At 36.3% G+C, this 17,473-nt stretch overlaps 2 protein-coding genes and 1 non-coding gene across 3 annotated transcripts; 2 read left to right on the forward strand and 1 right to left on the reverse strand.

Annotated features, from left to right (window-relative positions):
• The first annotated feature begins 219 nt into the window (after positions 1 to 219).
• Positions 220 to 347, forward strand: LOC121247917. The gene has a single exon (XR_005937319.1). It is a non-coding gene; the product is annotated as a U11 spliceosomal RNA (small nuclear RNA).
• A 101-nt stretch (positions 348 to 448) lies between these two features.
• On the reverse strand, positions 449 to 1,473 carry LOC121245882 (enoyl-CoA delta isomerase 2, peroxisomal-like). Its single transcript, XM_041143789.1, has one exon. The coding sequence runs from the start codon at positions 1,324 to 1,326 to the stop codon at positions 613 to 615; it is 714 nt and encodes a 237-aa protein (XP_040999723.1). The 5' UTR covers positions 1,327 to 1,473; the 3' UTR covers positions 449 to 612.
• Positions 1,474 to 7,402: 5,929 nt separating this feature from the next.
• Positions 7,403 to 16,765, forward strand: LOC121245837 (DNA repair protein RAD5B). The gene is made up of 19 exons (XM_041143717.1): positions 7,403 to 7,658; positions 7,764 to 8,736; positions 8,914 to 9,047; positions 9,293 to 9,428; positions 9,556 to 9,609; positions 9,894 to 10,043; positions 10,153 to 10,304; positions 10,398 to 10,482; positions 10,651 to 10,872; positions 11,110 to 11,250; positions 11,409 to 11,561; positions 11,818 to 11,885; positions 12,020 to 12,142; positions 12,230 to 12,329; positions 12,474 to 12,586; positions 12,699 to 13,275; positions 13,370 to 13,441; positions 13,530 to 13,628; positions 16,399 to 16,765. Exons 1-19 carry the CDS (start codon positions 7,528 to 7,530, stop codon positions 16,519 to 16,521), a joined length of 3,606 nt encoding a protein of 1,201 aa, XP_040999651.1. The 5' UTR covers positions 7,403 to 7,527; the 3' UTR covers positions 16,522 to 16,765.
• Positions 16,766 to 17,473: the final 708 nt, after the last annotated feature.

Here is a 17,473-nt window from a genome sequence, read left to right on the forward strand (position 1 = left end):
AATAGGCTTGTGTATGCTTTATGGATTGTTGTGCGCAGGGTTTCTGAGCGTAAGCGGTTGCCAGCACGAGTTTTGGCAGAGAGTCTCGCCAAGGTCCTCGTGTTCAAAAGTAGCTGATGCGATGTTTGGTACCCTGCCTACATCCCACATCGAAAAGAGACCTAAGCGAGATGAGAAAGGGTCTCATATAAATATGGGTCGTGATGCTCGAGGGAAATTTAAAAGGGTCGGTTGGCTAATTATGCCACGCTCGCCCTTGACTGGTGAGTGCTGTATGGCTATCAAGACATATGGCCGACATAATTTGTGGAACCTTACAGGGTTGGCTCGTTTTGGCCGACCCTCCTATCCCCTAGTTCCAAAACCTTCACACAAATTTGAATAAAAGGAAAACGTAGCACGTCAAAGCAACCCTAAAAAGAAAAATATGCGTTTTCCGACAATGAGATTGATTCGAAGTTCTAACTTTGTTTGGTGGGTGATTTTATGCATCACTTATAATCCAAAACCCAACCCCAACTTTGAAAATCCCCAAAACACACAGATTATTAATCCCGAGACATTTCTTATTTGATAACACGGGCAGACAGAACGGCCATGACATTAATCTCTCTAAAGCTTAGAAGAGGCTATTACGGTTTTGGGAGCCAATCCCAGCACCCCACACACCTCGGGATACAGGCTCTTCCTTATCTCGGCGTACACCTCACCGTTCCACTTCCTCTGCCCCAACTGTTCTCCCAGGTGCACCGCCGCCTCTCCCACGCTCTCGTGCGCCGCGTCCACGATCCCCATCCTCACCGCCTCCTCCCCCTTTATCTTCATCCCCCTGAGTAAGATGTCCCGCCTGGCCGAAACCGAGCCGATCTTTGACCTCATCATGGCCGTGAAGTAATCGGGGAAGGTCAGCCCGAGGTCGACCTCGCTCATGTACAGCACGCCTCTGTCGTGCCGCATGAGGACGTAGTCGTGGCTGAGCGCGAAGAGGAATCCGGCGGCGGCAGCGTGGCCGTTTATGGCGGCTATGGTGGGCATAGGGAGCGAGAGGAGCGCGGAGGCAACCGGTCTGAAGGACTCAACCATGTGGTGGAGCCGCTCGCGGGCGCCGGAGGAGGATCCGGCGGCTTGGGCCCAGGATAGGTCGAACCCATTGGAGAAGAACTTGCCGTGGGCGGTGGTGATCAGAGCGGAGCCGCGGACGGCTTGGGATTTGACTTGGGAGAGAACCAAGATGAGGGAGTCGATGACTGTCGGGCTGAAGCGGTGCTCGCCGTCGCCGGTGAGGGTTAGGAAGAAGAGGTCGCCACGCTTTTCTAAGGTGCACATGGTTGTGGATGGGTGGCTGTTGATAATGATAGGCGGGGCTTGGTACGGGTCTTTCTCCCTGTGCGTGTCCTTATAAGATAGGTGCGGTGTGAAGTGAAAGAGTAACAGATCACGGATCAAAATGCGAGGCCAAGGTGGAACACATGTTTTAGGAGATTTTTGGATTCTTAGAAGTTTTGTGAATAATAGATTAAAAGTTATATTATTTATTATAATTTATATAAAATTTTAAAAAAATTATAAGATTTAGAAAAGTTGAATTATTTATTATATTTTATGTAAAAATTTAAGAAAATAATAATGATAAAATAAGATGAATTAATGTGAATTTTGAATACAAATAATGCACTATTAACCATACATTAGCCTGCTCATCTCTATTGGTTCTATAAATAATTTTGTATCAACTCGTCATTTATTTATTTTCTTGAGTAAACGTTGAGGCCATTAATTTCTCATCAGCTAATCAACAAATGCCACGTAACATCCGAAAAGAATTGAAATGGATCTGCATACACCTGAAAACGTTTGGGCGAAAAGTCACGGAATGAAAGATTTTCTTTCTTATATATCAGATAGAGCATTTAATGCAGTGTGGATCTGATTAAATATTGAAATAAATGTTTCGTCAACCGATCTTATAAAAAAAATTGGCCCGTTTCGATACACTGAAATTTGTAAAATTCGATTTATTGTAAATTGTATCTAACCAGTGGCAGAACTAGGATTTAGTGATAGTATATATTTTTTTCTTGTGATTATATAAAAAGGTAATAATCATACGTCATATAATTATATATAAAAAATCTATGTCTATAAATTATCTTATAAGTAATAAGATAATTTTTTTTTTTGAAATACAAAAAGTTTCCTATTTTGCTAGAGATCTTTACATAAAGAAAATAAACTGAAATATGAACTTAGTATTTTCCCTCCAAATTAAGCTCGATAATGATTTTTCATGGGCCCAGTATCATATTTGAAGTAAAATTCTTGACAATTTATCCATTATCATATTTGCATAATACGAGCTTAAATTTCACTACATTGGATTATGTATCTTCAAATATTTGCATAATTATGAACAGTAACTATACAAATTTGGAGATCTATGATCAATCATTTTACTAATTATTTCTCTCTCCTCCCACTCTCTCTCGACATTTCATCCCGAACGTATCCATTTCTTCTCCACACGAATTATTCTTCTCCATTCCTTTCTCGACTCGAACAATCCCATTGGAATCAAACCCGTGCACCTCTCTCTCACAACAAAATCAAGGGTTCTGGACTCATCAGTTGCTTGGTTTTCTTTTTCTGTTGGCTCTCTCTTTTTCAGATATGATTTTCTCCCTCTGTTTCCCCCGTTCATTCCAATCAAGAAAGCCCTAACTCTTATGCTTCCATCCACCATTTGATTCCCTAACTCTTGTAAAGATCCTATAGTCACAGGCTATATATAACCCCAAACGTCTTTTAAATCTAAATCTTTTGTTGTTGCAAACACTGCTCATTGAGTTGAGAGAAGAAACAGGAGATGAGAGGTACGTTTCATTTGTTTGTTTGAAATTTTGTTTTAGTTTCAATTTACGTTCTAATTTGGTGCTCTTTCATATTTTTCTAAACTTCTGGGTTGTCTCCTTATCGTTCTCTTTTGAATTCCTTAAGAGTTAGGGTTTTGAATCAAGAAGGCACGTGTTTGATTTTTGGTCGTATGATCTCATAATATTACTGATTTGAATGTCTTTTGGATCGTTCTTTTGTGATGTAGTTGATTATTCTTAAATGACCTACCATGGTTTCTGTAAGGGTCATGCTACAGCCCCCGCTGGGGTGTAGTATTATTTTACATGTGTTTTTTAAAGTTATTTTTATATAGATTTTTTAATATTTTAAAAAAATAAAATAGATTTAGAATATCATTAAGAAAACACTTTCTTAATCAGAAAGTAAAAAAAAAAACCCATAAAAATAAAATAAATTTTTTATTTTACTTCGTTATTAAGAAAATATTTGTTAATAATATTATGATTTTTTATTTTTTTAAAATATTAAAAATTATTAAAAAAATTTATATAAAAAAAAAACTTAATAAAACACATCAAAATACACTGTTAGTCTCCAGCAGGAGATATAGCATTTTTCTTTCTATAAAACTTGGTGAACCAGGTTGCTTGCGGCTAAGTATCCTTCATCCATGAGAAAGTTTTGTATGCATTGTTTTGTGCACTTTTTGATTTTTTTTATTTTTTTTTTAATTTTTATTGTGGTGACATATTTTGGGTATTGTTGTACTGCTAGTTGCTATGAAATCTATATCATTTTTTGTACCTCTATATGGAACCGTATTTTATTGGTGGTTGATGGTGGATGGGTACCAATCAATTGGATGAATTTTGTTATTGGTGAAATTTGGTTTTTCTTACTGCTTGCTGGTGGTGGAGCTACTGGAGGAGTTGTTGGTGGTTGCTAGTTTTTCTTGTTGCTTGTTGGTGATGGAGTCGCTGAAGGAGTTATTGGTGGTTGCTGGTTTTTCTTGCTGCTTGTTGGTGATGGAGCCGCCGGAGGACCTAATGCTAATGCTGGTGATGGGGCCGCTGGAGGACTTGTTGGTGGTTGCTGGATATTGCTGTTGCTTTACTCCTTGGTGGCCTCATCTTTAAGTCAAAGGTCCTTAATTGCTGCTTTAGTGTATTCTAAACTGTTTTCATTCTATATTGTTGCTGGAAATTTGTATTGTAATGGTCTTAAATAAATTTGTATTGTAATGAATTTGTATCAAAATCAACTTTTTGGAACTTGTATCAAGTTGATTTTGATACAAAGAATTTGTATTAAGTTGACATTACAAACTGGCTTTGAGTACATAATTATGAAGTTGATATTAGTCACGTGTAAGTTTTGAGTACGAGTTAATATGTGTTGTTTATGAGCCCATGTGATTCATTTTTTGTGTATATAAATTTGATGTATTTTATTATATATAGAATTGCTAAATGTACTAATACATGTACTGGGTGCTAATACATGTACAGGTTATGAGTACAGGTTAATACATGTATTGGATGCTAATTGCATGTGTTAAAATAGTTCATGTTAACCTAGTACATGTTAATTGCAAACTCTATAAAAAAAAGGCACAAAATTAATAATAATAAAATAATAATATTTTACTTCAAATATTTATAAGCCAATGTGAGAGTTTTGCTTGAATAGCAGAGTGGATCTTTAAAATATGTGATTTTACATATGCATATGCATAAACCAATGTGAGTGCTCTTAAGAGTTAATACTAAACAAATTAACCTATGCTTACTCGATAGTAGCAGTGGAAACATAAAGAGTTAATATTAGATGAATTAACCTATCAATCAACTAATAAGTTTTTTATTAACCTGAAATTGCTAGTTCTCTACATAACTCAAATAGTCTGATCTTACCTAAAAACTTAAAAGTGACTTCTTGACCGTGGGTAATGAGAAAATATAATATATCTTTCTAGTTTTAGACTTTTATATTAAATAATTTATTTGTTCATACTATTTTGAAATTGCCAGTATCTAGTGAATGGAAAAGTTGTACATGATTGATTGTGAACAACTGCAATTTAGGTGATGATTTTGAGAACTTTTCATATTTTTACAAGTTTTAAATTTGTTTTTATAACATTTTTGTGTAGATTTAACATTTTTATAATCTTTCATGTTTCTCATCATCCTCTCATCATTTTATAATGTGTTATTAGATGATTATAAATTATTTATTATATTTTACTTGTGAATCTATCATCTAATGTCATATCATGAAATGATGAGGGGATAATAAAAAATAGATGATGAATATATGTTTTCCTTCTCTAAATACTTTTGAGTTTGAAATTTGAATTGTGCTTTCAACTTGTGCTAAATTACTAATCTGTTTGGTTATTACTAAATATGTTTTTGTTTTTGTTTAATTTTTTTGAGAAAATCAGCCGGTCACTTCTAACAATATTTTAAGAGAATTGATACAAATATAAAAGGATTATATAAAAATAAATCTATAAATTGACGTGCCTTTATAAGATACGTTAAATTTATTTTATAATAAAAATAACTCTATAATCTAACGCATCATATCAAGTTACGTCAATTTATAAATTTATTTTTATATAATATTTTGATGGTTAAAGTATTTCTTGTATTTCTAATAGAGAAACACTACTCTTACATAAATTTTCTATCGATTTTTTCTACCGAATTTTGTTTTTTAAAAATTGTTACTTAATAATTAAGAAAATATTTTATAATAATTTTATAATTTTAATTATTTTTAAAAAAAATTTTTAAAATGATTAAAAATGTGTGAAAGTAAAATAAGAGAAAAATGAAAAAATGATTTAGACTATTTGGTACCGAAGTTTCGGTGGGCATAACAGCGCTCTTTCTAATATATCAAGAGCATTTCTATTAAATTAATTCTTCTTCCAATTATCTATATTTTCTCTCATACTCATATTTATTGTAGTTTTAAATAATAGTTTTAAAAATAATTTAAATAACTACAAAAATATAAAAAAATATATTTTAAATTTTTTATTTAAAATATTCACTAGAGTAATAGTTCAAAACATAAAAAAAATATTAATTTATATTTGTAAATGAAAGCGAGAGAAAAAAATAATAAAGAAAGAATAAAAAAATATTATTTTAATAGAATAGGAAATGGATAGGGAATGAGATGTAGAAGATTTTTGAAAGATGAGTAAAATTTAAGAAAAAATTTTAGAAAATGTACTTTTTAGCTAAATTATAAGGAATTTTATAGGGATTCCAATGTGAATGCTCTAATAGCCCAACTCTTTTTTCATCATTTTGCTTTCTTAGAACATCTAAATTTATTGAGTATTTAATTATTAGAGAGTAAAATATGTTTACAATAGATTAACTAAATTCTAAATAATTTGAATTTAGCTACAATGACTTTAAATTTTTTTTCTAAATTTAAAAGTTACTGTACATATATCAAATACATATTATCAATTATTTATCTCTTCATTTATTTCTATCACATATTTTATCATAATTGATATATTAATTTGAGTTAGTGATATATTAATTTAATTAGAATATAATTATTAATTAATATATAATAGGTAGAATAGTAAAATATGATAAAATTAAAAAAAAAATAATTAAAAAAATTAAATATTTTTGAAATTAGTAGTTACTCATTACTATATAATGAATAAATAGATAATATAATGTGGAGATTTGATATGAATAATCAAAACTAAATTCATTTTATATTATTTTATTGTAATATAATAAAAAAATAACTATTTTAATGTAGAGATTTATGTAAATAAAATAGTTAAAAGTTAAATTTTTTCTATATTTATAAAAAATGTTCTTTAACTTTGACTAACCTATTGAAGATTCTGTAAAGCTTTTCACCACCTTAGATAACTCTGAAGGCGACACCATTCTTCCGATTTCTTAGAATACTTATATTCAAATAGTGAAACTATTATCTTTTTATTACAGATTATCATTAAGATTTTACTATTTTTTCAAAAAATATAAAATATTTTTTTAAAAGAATCTAATCATCTAATACTTATACCTATACGTTGCTATATATCTTTACAAAATAAAAATATTAATTTAAAACAAATGATATTTATAATCATACAGTGTATAAAAATCACACAATTTTTTTAAAAAAAATGAGTAAATAAGAAATTAAAAAAAATTAATTTTTTAATAATAAACTTTACTTTTTATCAAAATGCTGTATGTAACATTATTTTTAATTTAATTTCTTTTGTGTATCAATGTTGGCAATATACCAAGATAGGCTAAAAAGTGATGCTCCTTTCCAAAAAACCGAAACGACAGTAGTTTAAACTTTCCGTGCAACCTCTGCTCCCCTCTTAAAACGCCACTTGGCCAAAGTCATACATTTATTTACCTCTCTTTTCTTTTTTTACCCCCGCACTTGCGCGCCAACATCGTGAAGATGGAATTTTAACTCCGTAAAAACCTTTCGCGCCAACTTTTTTATTTATATTCCAAAATCCCTCCGCTTCTCTTTCCCGTTCACAATCACTTCCCTCTGTTTCCTCTCTCTCTCTCTCTCTCTGAGCACAAATTCTGCATTTTCTCTTTCACTATTTCGCCTTTTCACAAACCTTACTCTCCATTTCTCGTCTTCTAAATCATGGCGGCTCAACCCGTGGATGACACCGATGGTGCCCTCCAAAATCCCGTCTTCTTCCCCCAGCCCCTCACCGTGATACGCACCGTTACCAGTACAGGCGCTCGGATCTCCACCCAGATCAAGGCGGAGGACTCTGAGGATCCCGAAGAAGTGAAACCGAGATCGCTTCCGGGTCCCGACCCGGAGAGCAAAGTGAAGGAGCGACCTGGTGACGGGATCTCCAAGACCTCGGAGAAAATGACTTTTGACAAGTTCCTTAAGGCGACGAATACGAAGGTGATATCCGAGGAGTGTCTGAGAACCCAGATGAAGGAAGAGCAACCTAGAGAGCTAGGAGTAGTAAGAGTCAAGGAGGAACCCGGTATGGATTTTCTGAGTACGGGTTTTGAAAATAAACCCGAGGTGTCTAATAGTACTCTTGCATTGGTTCCGTTAGAAAGGGTCAAAGGCAAGTCCTTCCAAGAGTGGCTCTGGCTTAGGTACAACACTCGCGTTAAGTCTAGTGGTGAGTATTCCATTTCCCAAGAGAAAGAAGCGGGTCCTAAAGATCTAGAGAATGATCAATCACTAAATGAGTCTAGTCCTAAAGTAGAAGTGAAGGAGGAACCTTATCTGGGTTCTGAGGATGAGGTAGATAAGGTACAAGTGAAAGAAGGATCACCAAATGAGTCTAGGCCTAAAGGTGAAGTCAAAGAGGTACCTGATTTGAGGGCTGAGAATGAGATACACGTTAAGGAAGGATTACCAAATGATTCCAGGACTAAAGTTGAATTGACAGAAGAACCTGATTTGGGGCCTGATAATAAGGTACACGTAAAAGAAGAATTACCTATTGAATCGACGCCTGAAGTTAAAGTGATAAAGGAATCTGATTTGTGGTATGAGAACAGGGTATATGTGAAAGGACCGGTTGGGGCTGAGAACAAGGTATCTGCGAAAGAACCAATTGGTTCTAACTTTTGTTCGAAACCTCAGAAGGTGAAAACGGAAATAGTTGAGGAAAGGGTCGTTTCTGGTTTGGTGGAGGATGGTGATTTTCCGGAGGATCCAGAATGGTTTCTGGTGGGAAGGACAATAGTCACCGCACTTTCGACCTCAAAAGGAAGGAAATTGGTTGACAATGAGGTTGTCCATTTTGCTTTTTCTTCCACAAATTGGAGACATAATGCACAGTGGATTGTTCGTTTCTCAACTAAACGGTCTGGAGAGGTATACTTCATGGACATTTACATCATGTATAGTTCATAACTTGCAGTTTCCTTATGCTGTACAAACCTTCCATTTTCCTCTCCTTGGAAATATTAGATGTGATTTTTTTTATTTGCTTGGAGCTAGATGTTTATTTACGTTGCATGAACCGTTCTTTTTTTCCCAACTTTTGTTTAGATTGGTCGGCTTCCGATGGAGTGGGGAAAATGTGTTGTTCCGCTTGTAAATTCCTCTAAGGTTAAAGTTCTTGGACGATGCGTAGCTGCACCATCAAACCTTTCCATTATGCAAGAAATCATGCTATGTGTAAGGTAAGGCTTTAAAATTTGTGCTGTCCGCTTGTTTTCTCATGTCACAAACCAAAATTTAAAGTTTAATCTAGTAGCAGGATCTTATAGTGGTGAAACAAATTGTTGGTATTTTTAAATTGATTGTATTTATCAGTCTAAGTTGGTTTTGTTTGAATTTTTATTTCATTGTAATTTTTATTTTATTATTGTATATTTCCTAACACAAATATAGTCTCAACGAATTTGACCGATTACATGCCTGGCAGCTTTTACATTCACCATTCAATTTTCACGAAGGACGACGCGTCTTCATGGAGGCTAGATGCTCCCTATAACATTGACTCTACGCTTCATCCTCTTCTCAGTCTGTTTAAATTGTTGAAAATTAAACCATATCAGAAGGTATGCTCTAAATCTTTGCCTTTCCTGTTTATTTTACTATTCTCGGTAAGTGAACACACCTTGTGGTGACTGATATTTCTCTTAGTACTTTTTAAGTTTCAATCTTGCTTTTTTGGTGTGTCATCAGGCTGAATTTACCCCCGAAGAACTTCATTCTCGGAAACGTGTGCTAAATCTAGATGTATGTATGATGCCTCATCCCTTTTTTTTTTTTTAATGCTGTTTGTTTGGTTATTTGACCCGACAAGCATTAGCATTTGGATTTTTATTTTACTTTTCATGGGTCAGCCACTTTATGCTATTGGACACCCCCGCCCCCCGCGGATGCCAATGAAAATGACCTTTGTTATTTGCACCCAGAGGACCAATAGCAGAAGGCAAAGTGGCATACCAGAGGCTAATATGTAAAGTCTCAGGAGTGTAGCACAGGTCACAAAAAATAATACTTGCTGTTAATCTGAACAGGATGATTCAGAAGAAGCTGCATCAATGTTGCCCATTGTGAAGCGAAGAAAGGGTTGTCAGCAGTATCCAGAACAAAGCAAAGATGAACAAGCTCTCTCAGAGTCATCTCTGAACAAACTTGTGGGGGCAGAAGAAATGTATAACTTGGAGGTGGAGCAATTTGACCGGTTATCTGTTACATTCACTATTTGGTGCAAATTATGATGATATGAAAAGTCACCAAGTGGTTTCTTTTTTTATTCCTCCTGTAATTCTTTAGGAGATGGAACCCCCATATACACTCATGTGTGATCTTAGGCCGTACCAGAAACAAGCTCTCTACTGGATGTTAGAATTAGAGAAGGGAATACATGCTGAGAAAGCAGCGAAAACACTTCATCCATGCTGGGCAGCATATCAAATAAGTGATGAGTATGTAGTTTTGTGTCTGTACACACATATGCTCATGTGCGGTTAGATCAAATATCTATAAAGTAATTACTTCAGCTAACATGCTATTTGCAGGCGGGCTTCCTCAATATATGTGAACACTTTCTCAGGGGAATCAACTACAAAATTTCCAACTGCAACACAGATGGCAAGAGGAGGAGTGAGTTCTACCCCTTAATTTACACTTTCACGTGGATTGCTTTCTTATATTGAATTAACCAACCATTTCTTTCTTTGTGCGTGTTAGATGTTGTGGGTTGGATGGTAAGGTTGTTATATATCTATGGTCCATGAGGTTTATTTCTAACCAATAATGTATTATCTTCAGATATTGGCAGATGCCATGGGGCTTGGGAAGACTGTGATGACAATCGCTCTAATACTTGCAAGGCCAGGTAGGGGATGCCACGTTAACCACGAGTGTAGCACTGCAACCGCTGATGGTACTGAAATTACAAAGAGTAATAAAGATAGCCATATCAAAGCCTCTTCTAAAGCAAATGGTGGAACTCTCATTGTTTGTCCCATGGCATTGCTGGGACAATGGAAGGTGAGTATCCTTTCTCATATGTTAATAAGTAAAAGATAATCGGTGATGTTATGAAACCCAAGTAATAACCTTTTGATTTATGTTATGGGTCGATCAATGATGCCATTAGGCTACAGAGAACAGAAAATGCTAATGGTTCTTTCGTTACTGATTAGTGAGAGAAAAGTAACTGAGAAATGTTACCACAATTTTATCTACTTGACTAGAGTGTCTTATTAATTCTGTTAAAAATCCCAGGATGAGCTTGAAACCCATTCAAAGCCTGAAAGTATATCCATTTTCGTTCACTATGGTGGGAGCAGAGCCAGTCCAAAGGTGATCGCAGAACACAATGTGGTCTTGACAACATACGGAGTATTAACTGCAGCTTATAAAAATGTAAGGAAATACTATAAATACTATATCTTCAGATGGACAATTGCTTCATTTTCCCAACTAAAAAATTCATTTACTGGAATTCTTGAAACACTGATAGTCATTTAGGTTTCCACTTTTAACTGTTGTCTTTTAAAGGAAACTTTGTAACGCTGTTACAGGATTCAGAGAACAGCATCTTTCACAGGGTCAGTTGGTATAGGGTGGTTCTAGATGAAGCTCACACCATAAAATCCTGGAAGACTCAAGGTGCTCAGGCCGCCTTTTCATTGTCCTCACACTGCCGGTGGTGTCTAACAGGAACCCCTATTCAGGTTTTCATTGTTTATATACCTTGTTTGCGAGATAATATCATAATTGCACGGGCAAATAGTCCCTGAAATATATGGTACCGAAGTATATAGTACCTTTTTCTTTAGTTCTACTCATTGCATGCATTTTTAGCCGTCTTTAAACCAATACCCTTCATCTAAATGATTAATCTGTTGGCTTTAAAAGTCAGGAAAAGGAAATACTCTAGCACATCATATTCGTAACTTTTTGAAATCTTCTTTTTATCACTTGCCGCAGAATAACTTGGAAGATCTCTACAGCCTCTTATGCTTCTTACACGTCGAACCATGGTGCAATTGGGCTTGGTAGGATAAAACTTGTTCAACACTAGCTTTCTAGGCATCACTCTTCTGTTACTGCCTGGGAATACAAACTTACAGAATTTAAGCTTTGCTAGAATTCATAATTAGCAGGTTATTAATTCTAATCCATAATGTAGGTGGAACAAATTGATTCAAAAGCCCTATGAGAATGGTGATCCAAGAGGGATGAAACTGATCAAAGCTATTTTGAGGCCATTGATGTTGAGAAGAACAAAGGAGTCGAAGGATAAAGAAGGAAGGTGATCATGCTTGCTTTCGTTTTTGACCCTATTAATAGTCAGTTTGTGCAACTGTCAGCATCGTAACTTTTGGTGCTTTTGTTTTAGGCCCATACTCGTTCTCCCTCCAACGGACATTCAGATCATTGAATGTGAACAGTCAGAAGCTGAACATGACTTTTATGATGCACTTTTTAAGAGATCTAAAGTGAGAATTATCTTAGTTACTTAATTATCATTAACTTCATTATTTTGCACTCAAGCACTTGGAATTGCTTTTAGTGGATTCGTAGCCTGTTAAGCAGGCATGTCTTTATCAAATGAAGAAGCTTACATTCATTTACGAAAACAGGTCCAATTTGACCAGTTTGTTGCTCAAGGCAAGGTTCTTCACAACTATGCAAATATCCTTGAGCTACTGCTTCGATTGAGGCAGTGTTGCAACCATCCATTTCTTGTTATGAGGTGTGAAAATGATCACAAAGGCCATGAGCTAATCTGTTGTAATGGATTTCATCTTACCACATTTTTTCTTTCTATTTTTGTCTATAATAATTCTTGATTTGAACATATGCAGTCGAGCTGATTCACAAAAGTATACAGACCTGAGCAAGCTTGCAAGAAGGTTCCTTGAAACTAATTCTAACTCTACCACTACAAAGCAGACTGTGCCAACCCATGCATATGTTGAGGAGGTTGTTGAAGGCATTCGGAGGGGTGAAAACACAGAATGCCCCATATGCTTGGAGTATGCAGATGACCCTGTGCTCACTCCATGTGCACATAAAATGTGCAGGGAGTGTCTCCTCTCAAGCTGGCGGACTCCAACATCTGGGCTATGCCCAATTTGTCGACAATTGCTAAAAAAGATTGATCTCATAGCATGTCCGTCAGAAAACCAGTTCTGGGTTGATGTTGAGAAGAACTGGAAGGAGTCTTCAAAGGTTTCAGGACTCTTGGAGTGCCTGGAACGTATTAAGCGGACAGGTTCTGGTGAAAAGAGCATTGTTTTTAGCCAATGGACTTCATTTTTTGATTTGCTGGAGATCCCATTAAAGAGGAGGGGAATTGGGTTCTTGAGATTTGATGGAAAGCTGGTTCAGAAGCAGAGGGAGTGGGTCCTGAAGGAGTTTAGTGAGACCAAAGAGAAGATGGTAAAGCACTTTTTTCTCCACCAGAATTCTTCCACTCTGCTACCTTAACATTTCTTTCCATTTGCTTGTTAATAAAAATTGTTTGACATTTCAGGTATTGCTAATGTCTTTGAGAGCTGGCGGTGTAGGCTTGAATTTAACCGCAGCCTCCAATGTCTTCTTAATGGTACATTTTTCACCCCTTTTCTTCTCGTAGTTACTTTTTTCCCCATGTATGCTTGCTCCCTTCCCTCTCACACGCATTCAATATATAGGATCCATGGTGGAATCCTGCCGTTGAAGAGCAAGCAATAATGCGGATTCATCGTATAGGACAAAAGCGAACAGTTTGTGTTAGAAGATTTATTGTGAAGGTAAATATATAACTCTTCGTTTTTTTTAACCCTTCAAGATGACAAGAATTGAGCCAAGCTTTCATGGTGAGAGGTCAAAAAAAAAAAAAAAAAAAACCCTTCTGTAGTTGATGGCGCCTTGAGGATCCCTAGTGCAACAAAGTTCACTCTTCTATTGCACAGTAATACACCAAATTAAGGTAGGCCTTAAGTATAGCCTAGGCTGTCTAAGCCCTTAAGGTATTGGCTTGGTTAGGCCGAGGATGTCAAGGGAGGTCAGCCTGTTAGGGATTCCGGTCTTGTTCTTAACACTAAGGTCTATTAGTTTGCCTTGGTGAAGATGACGACTGAGTGACCTTGCCAACTTGTTTGGCCTTCCACAAAATGGTGGTGTTTTAGTGATGAAATGATGATGTATTTGAGTAGGCTAAGTGTTTAGGCTAAGACAATTCAATGTGGGTGACTAGACTTGTTCTTGAGTGAAGTGTCGAGATGATGGAGGCTAGAGTTGAATGGATGAAATGAGGTTAGGGTTTGGGTTGGAAGCAACTAGGGTTGTTGTGAATTATGAAGAAGATTGGCTTAGGATTATGGGTGTGTGATGCAATGGGAATGGCCTAAGGGTTGCCCTTGATGTTTGGGTCACTTGGATGGTGTTTTGGTTAGGTATGGTGTAGTGTAGCTAGGGTTTTGTGGGGTGGCTAAGATGGATTTCGAGATTAGCAAGAGATGGCTTAGGGTTTGAGCTTAGGATGATGCTAGGGTTTGGTTGGTTTAGGAATGGATAAGGTAAGTTGGAAAGATGGAAGGAATCTTTGAGTGATGAGGAAATTTTGAATTTGAATTTGAATTGGATGAAGTCAAGTCTTCTAAAAGGAAGGAATCACCTTAGGGAGCCTTGAGAGATTTTAAGGATTGGATGAGTGATTGGAGGGATACAGTGATTCTAGGGAAGTTTCTAGAATTATGGGATTGGATTGGATTTTGAATTTGAATTGGAATTTGAATTTGAATTTTGAATATAGTAAGAGTTGTATAGGGCTAGGGTTTGATGGATGGCTGACTTTGGTGTGGTTGGATTTGGGTCAACTAGGATTCCTAAATTATAGGAACACAAGTTTGGCAAGTGGAATGGGCGGCTAGGTCACTTTCAATATGGTAAGTAGTTGTCGAAATTGAGTGGGACTTGGCAAGGGTTATGTGTTTCGGCTAGGGCAAGTTTGATGGAGGGAACAATTTATGGAAGGTTTGACAAATGTATGGAAAGGATGACAAACACTAAGGTGGTCGAAATTTGTATTTGGTTTGGATTGAATGGATGTAATGGAATGGATGACACCAATGAACAATGGATGAACACTATGAATGAATGGACTTAACAAAGAATATGAAGACTCTTTTTATGATTTAAGGATATTTTGATATGCAAGAAAATATATGAACAAGATGAAGAACATATATGGATAATGATAGATAATGGATGAACAAGATAATACTTCAACTATTGATTTAAGGATTGCACAATAATTGAAATAAACCTCATATATTGATAAACACAATTTGGATTCACTAATTGTACCAAGTTGCAAGAACAAGATAGATGGAATGAACCACACTTATTTACGAATTGCAAGGTGTAATTCTCTCTTTGGGATTCACGAATTGTACCCAAAAAGTTCAAGTGCTCTAGCACCGAAATATGATCTCAAGAACAAAAAGTCTATCCATTAGGGAATTTGCCAAAAGATGTGAATGCAAAGACTAAGGGTCTTATTTATAAGGATAACAAGTTGGAAACTCCCAATAGGTCTCTTAAAAAATAAATAATTAAATAAAAATTAATAATAAAAATTAACATAGTTAGCATGGGCCAAGTTGACCCATGGCATGCATGAGCTCATGGGTGGGTTAGGCTGGCTGACAGGGCCTTAGGTTGGTCTAGGCGCTGGGGTGCTGGGTGTTGGGGCGTTGGGGGTGCTAGGGCGCGCGCACGGGCGAGGCGTGCGTGCGGGGTATAGGTGAGTCGTGCGCGCTCGGGTGTTGGGGCGTTGCGCGCGGGTGAGACGTGAACGCACGGGGCGCGCTAGGCGTGCTGGGCGCGCTGTGTGCACTGGGCTGAATGGGCTGGTTTGATCACCAACCTCCTTGGGCACTCTGGGCATGTCAAGGCAGGCTCCATGGCATACTCATGGGCCTGTTCCTGCACGCGCTAGGCGTGCTGGGCGCTGGGCTGAATGGGCTGGTTTGATCACCAACCTTCTTGGGCACTCTGGGCATGTCAAGGCAGGCTCCATGACATGCCCATGGGCCTGTTTTGGGACTGTCCAACCTTATCTTGACTTGGCTAGTAACTTGACTATGGTCACAAGATATAGGTTCCTATCACAGCCACCGACATTGCCAAGGAGCACACCGATGTGAAGATTTTCTTGGGTTAATTAATGCACAACCATTGTACAAACTTTTTAAACAACACTTGATAGACCGTAGTAGTTCATAGGCCAAAAGCAAAAACATAAAAAAGTAGGGGTAGTAGGTCTAGTTCGATCTCGATAACATAAAATTAGGCCATGCCGACTTGTTTACAACTTAACCTAACCTAACCTAACCTAACAAAACTCATTCATTAGCTTAATGGAACAGTTGTATATTTTAGTAGAAGAGAATGGGGTTACTTTTATTACTCTACTTTTGTCATGTCAAGAAGTGGTTGCAGAAAAGCTGCGTGACGTACACTATTCATGTTTCAATTTTTAAAGGTTTTGGTATTAGTTACTGTGTGTGTGTGTAGGACACGGTGGAGGAACGAATGCAGCAAGTCCAGGCACGCAAGCAGCGCATGATTGCTGGGGCCCTGACCGACCAGGAGGTTCGAACGGCCAGGCTTGAGGAGCTCAAAATGCTTTTCCGATGAACGTTAACAATTTTTATTTTGAGGGCCTTGTATATATATATATATGTATAGTCCAGAAATGCCCAATTTTGGAAAGTTCATTTACCTTCGTATCGCAATGTGATTGACATTTATAGGCCCACAGTATGATATTTAAATGACGCTTATTACATCCTCGGCCAGTCCAAAAGGGTCACAGCGGGTACAAAATTCTTAGCTAGCACGACAATATGTAGACATAGCAGATAAACGTGTCGACAGCTATTATCTTCGTCATCAAGGTTTAGGATTGACCACGTTGTTGGATACATGTGGGCTGCTCCACCTGATCCAGACCGTGTTAACTTCGTAGGTTTGTTCAATAATCGGATTCGGCAATACAAAGCTGGTTACTTGCAACGTCGGTTAGATCTTCGAGGGAAAGCGAAGGGGGTTTGTGTCAAAGCGCCTCGCCAACAAGTTTTGGTGGGGTCCGTTAAAGGAACCGCACCCAACTCTTTTGTTGACCTTATTATATTCTATTTGCTATTCTATTTTATTTATATCTCCATTATGTTGTAGGGTTTAATTTATTAGTGATATTAATAGATTTGAAGAAAAAGATTAAAATAATATAATTAATATTAGTTATATTAATATAGTATAGGTAGTGTTTATTTTATATAAAATATTATATCAATTTTATGTTATAAAATTAATAGATTTAAATAATAAGATTAAAGTTTTATATTATATTAACTAAAAATTTAGCATGTAATATATATATATATATATAATGTAATATACAAAATTTAAAATATATATATATATATATATATATATACTGATTTGATTCAATTCAAATTGATTTTTAAAATGTGAAAATCAAATACTAAATCAGAGGATCAGTTTCAATTCTATCCATACTAGATTGGACCCGTTACGAATTAAATCGAATCTATCCAATTTGTTTTGGCTCAACTAGTTTTCTCAA

The sequence above is a fragment of the Juglans microcarpa x Juglans regia genome, chromosome 1S (assembly GCF_004785595.1).
Source record: "Juglans microcarpa x Juglans regia isolate MS1-56 chromosome 1S, Jm3101_v1.0, whole genome shotgun sequence".
NCBI lineage: Eukaryota > Viridiplantae > Streptophyta > Magnoliopsida > Fagales > Juglandaceae > Juglans > Juglans microcarpa x Juglans regia.

Coding starts and splice junctions, on each gene's coding strand:
- LOC121245837 (XM_041143717.1), top strand. CDS start 7,528: ATGGCGGCTCAACCCGTGGATGACACCGATGGTGCCCTCCAAAATCCC. Junction 10,483..10,650: donor CACAGATGGCAAGAGGAGGA/GTGAGTTCTACC, acceptor TATTATCTTCAG/ATATTGGCAGATGCCATGGG. Junction 13,276..13,369: donor GTGAGACCAAAGAGAAGATG/GTAAAGCACTTT, acceptor TTGACATTTCAG/GTATTGCTAATGTCTTTGAG.
- LOC121245882 (XM_041143789.1), bottom strand. CDS start 1,326: ATGTGCACCTTAGAAAAGCGTGGCGACCTCTTCTTCCTAACCCTCACC.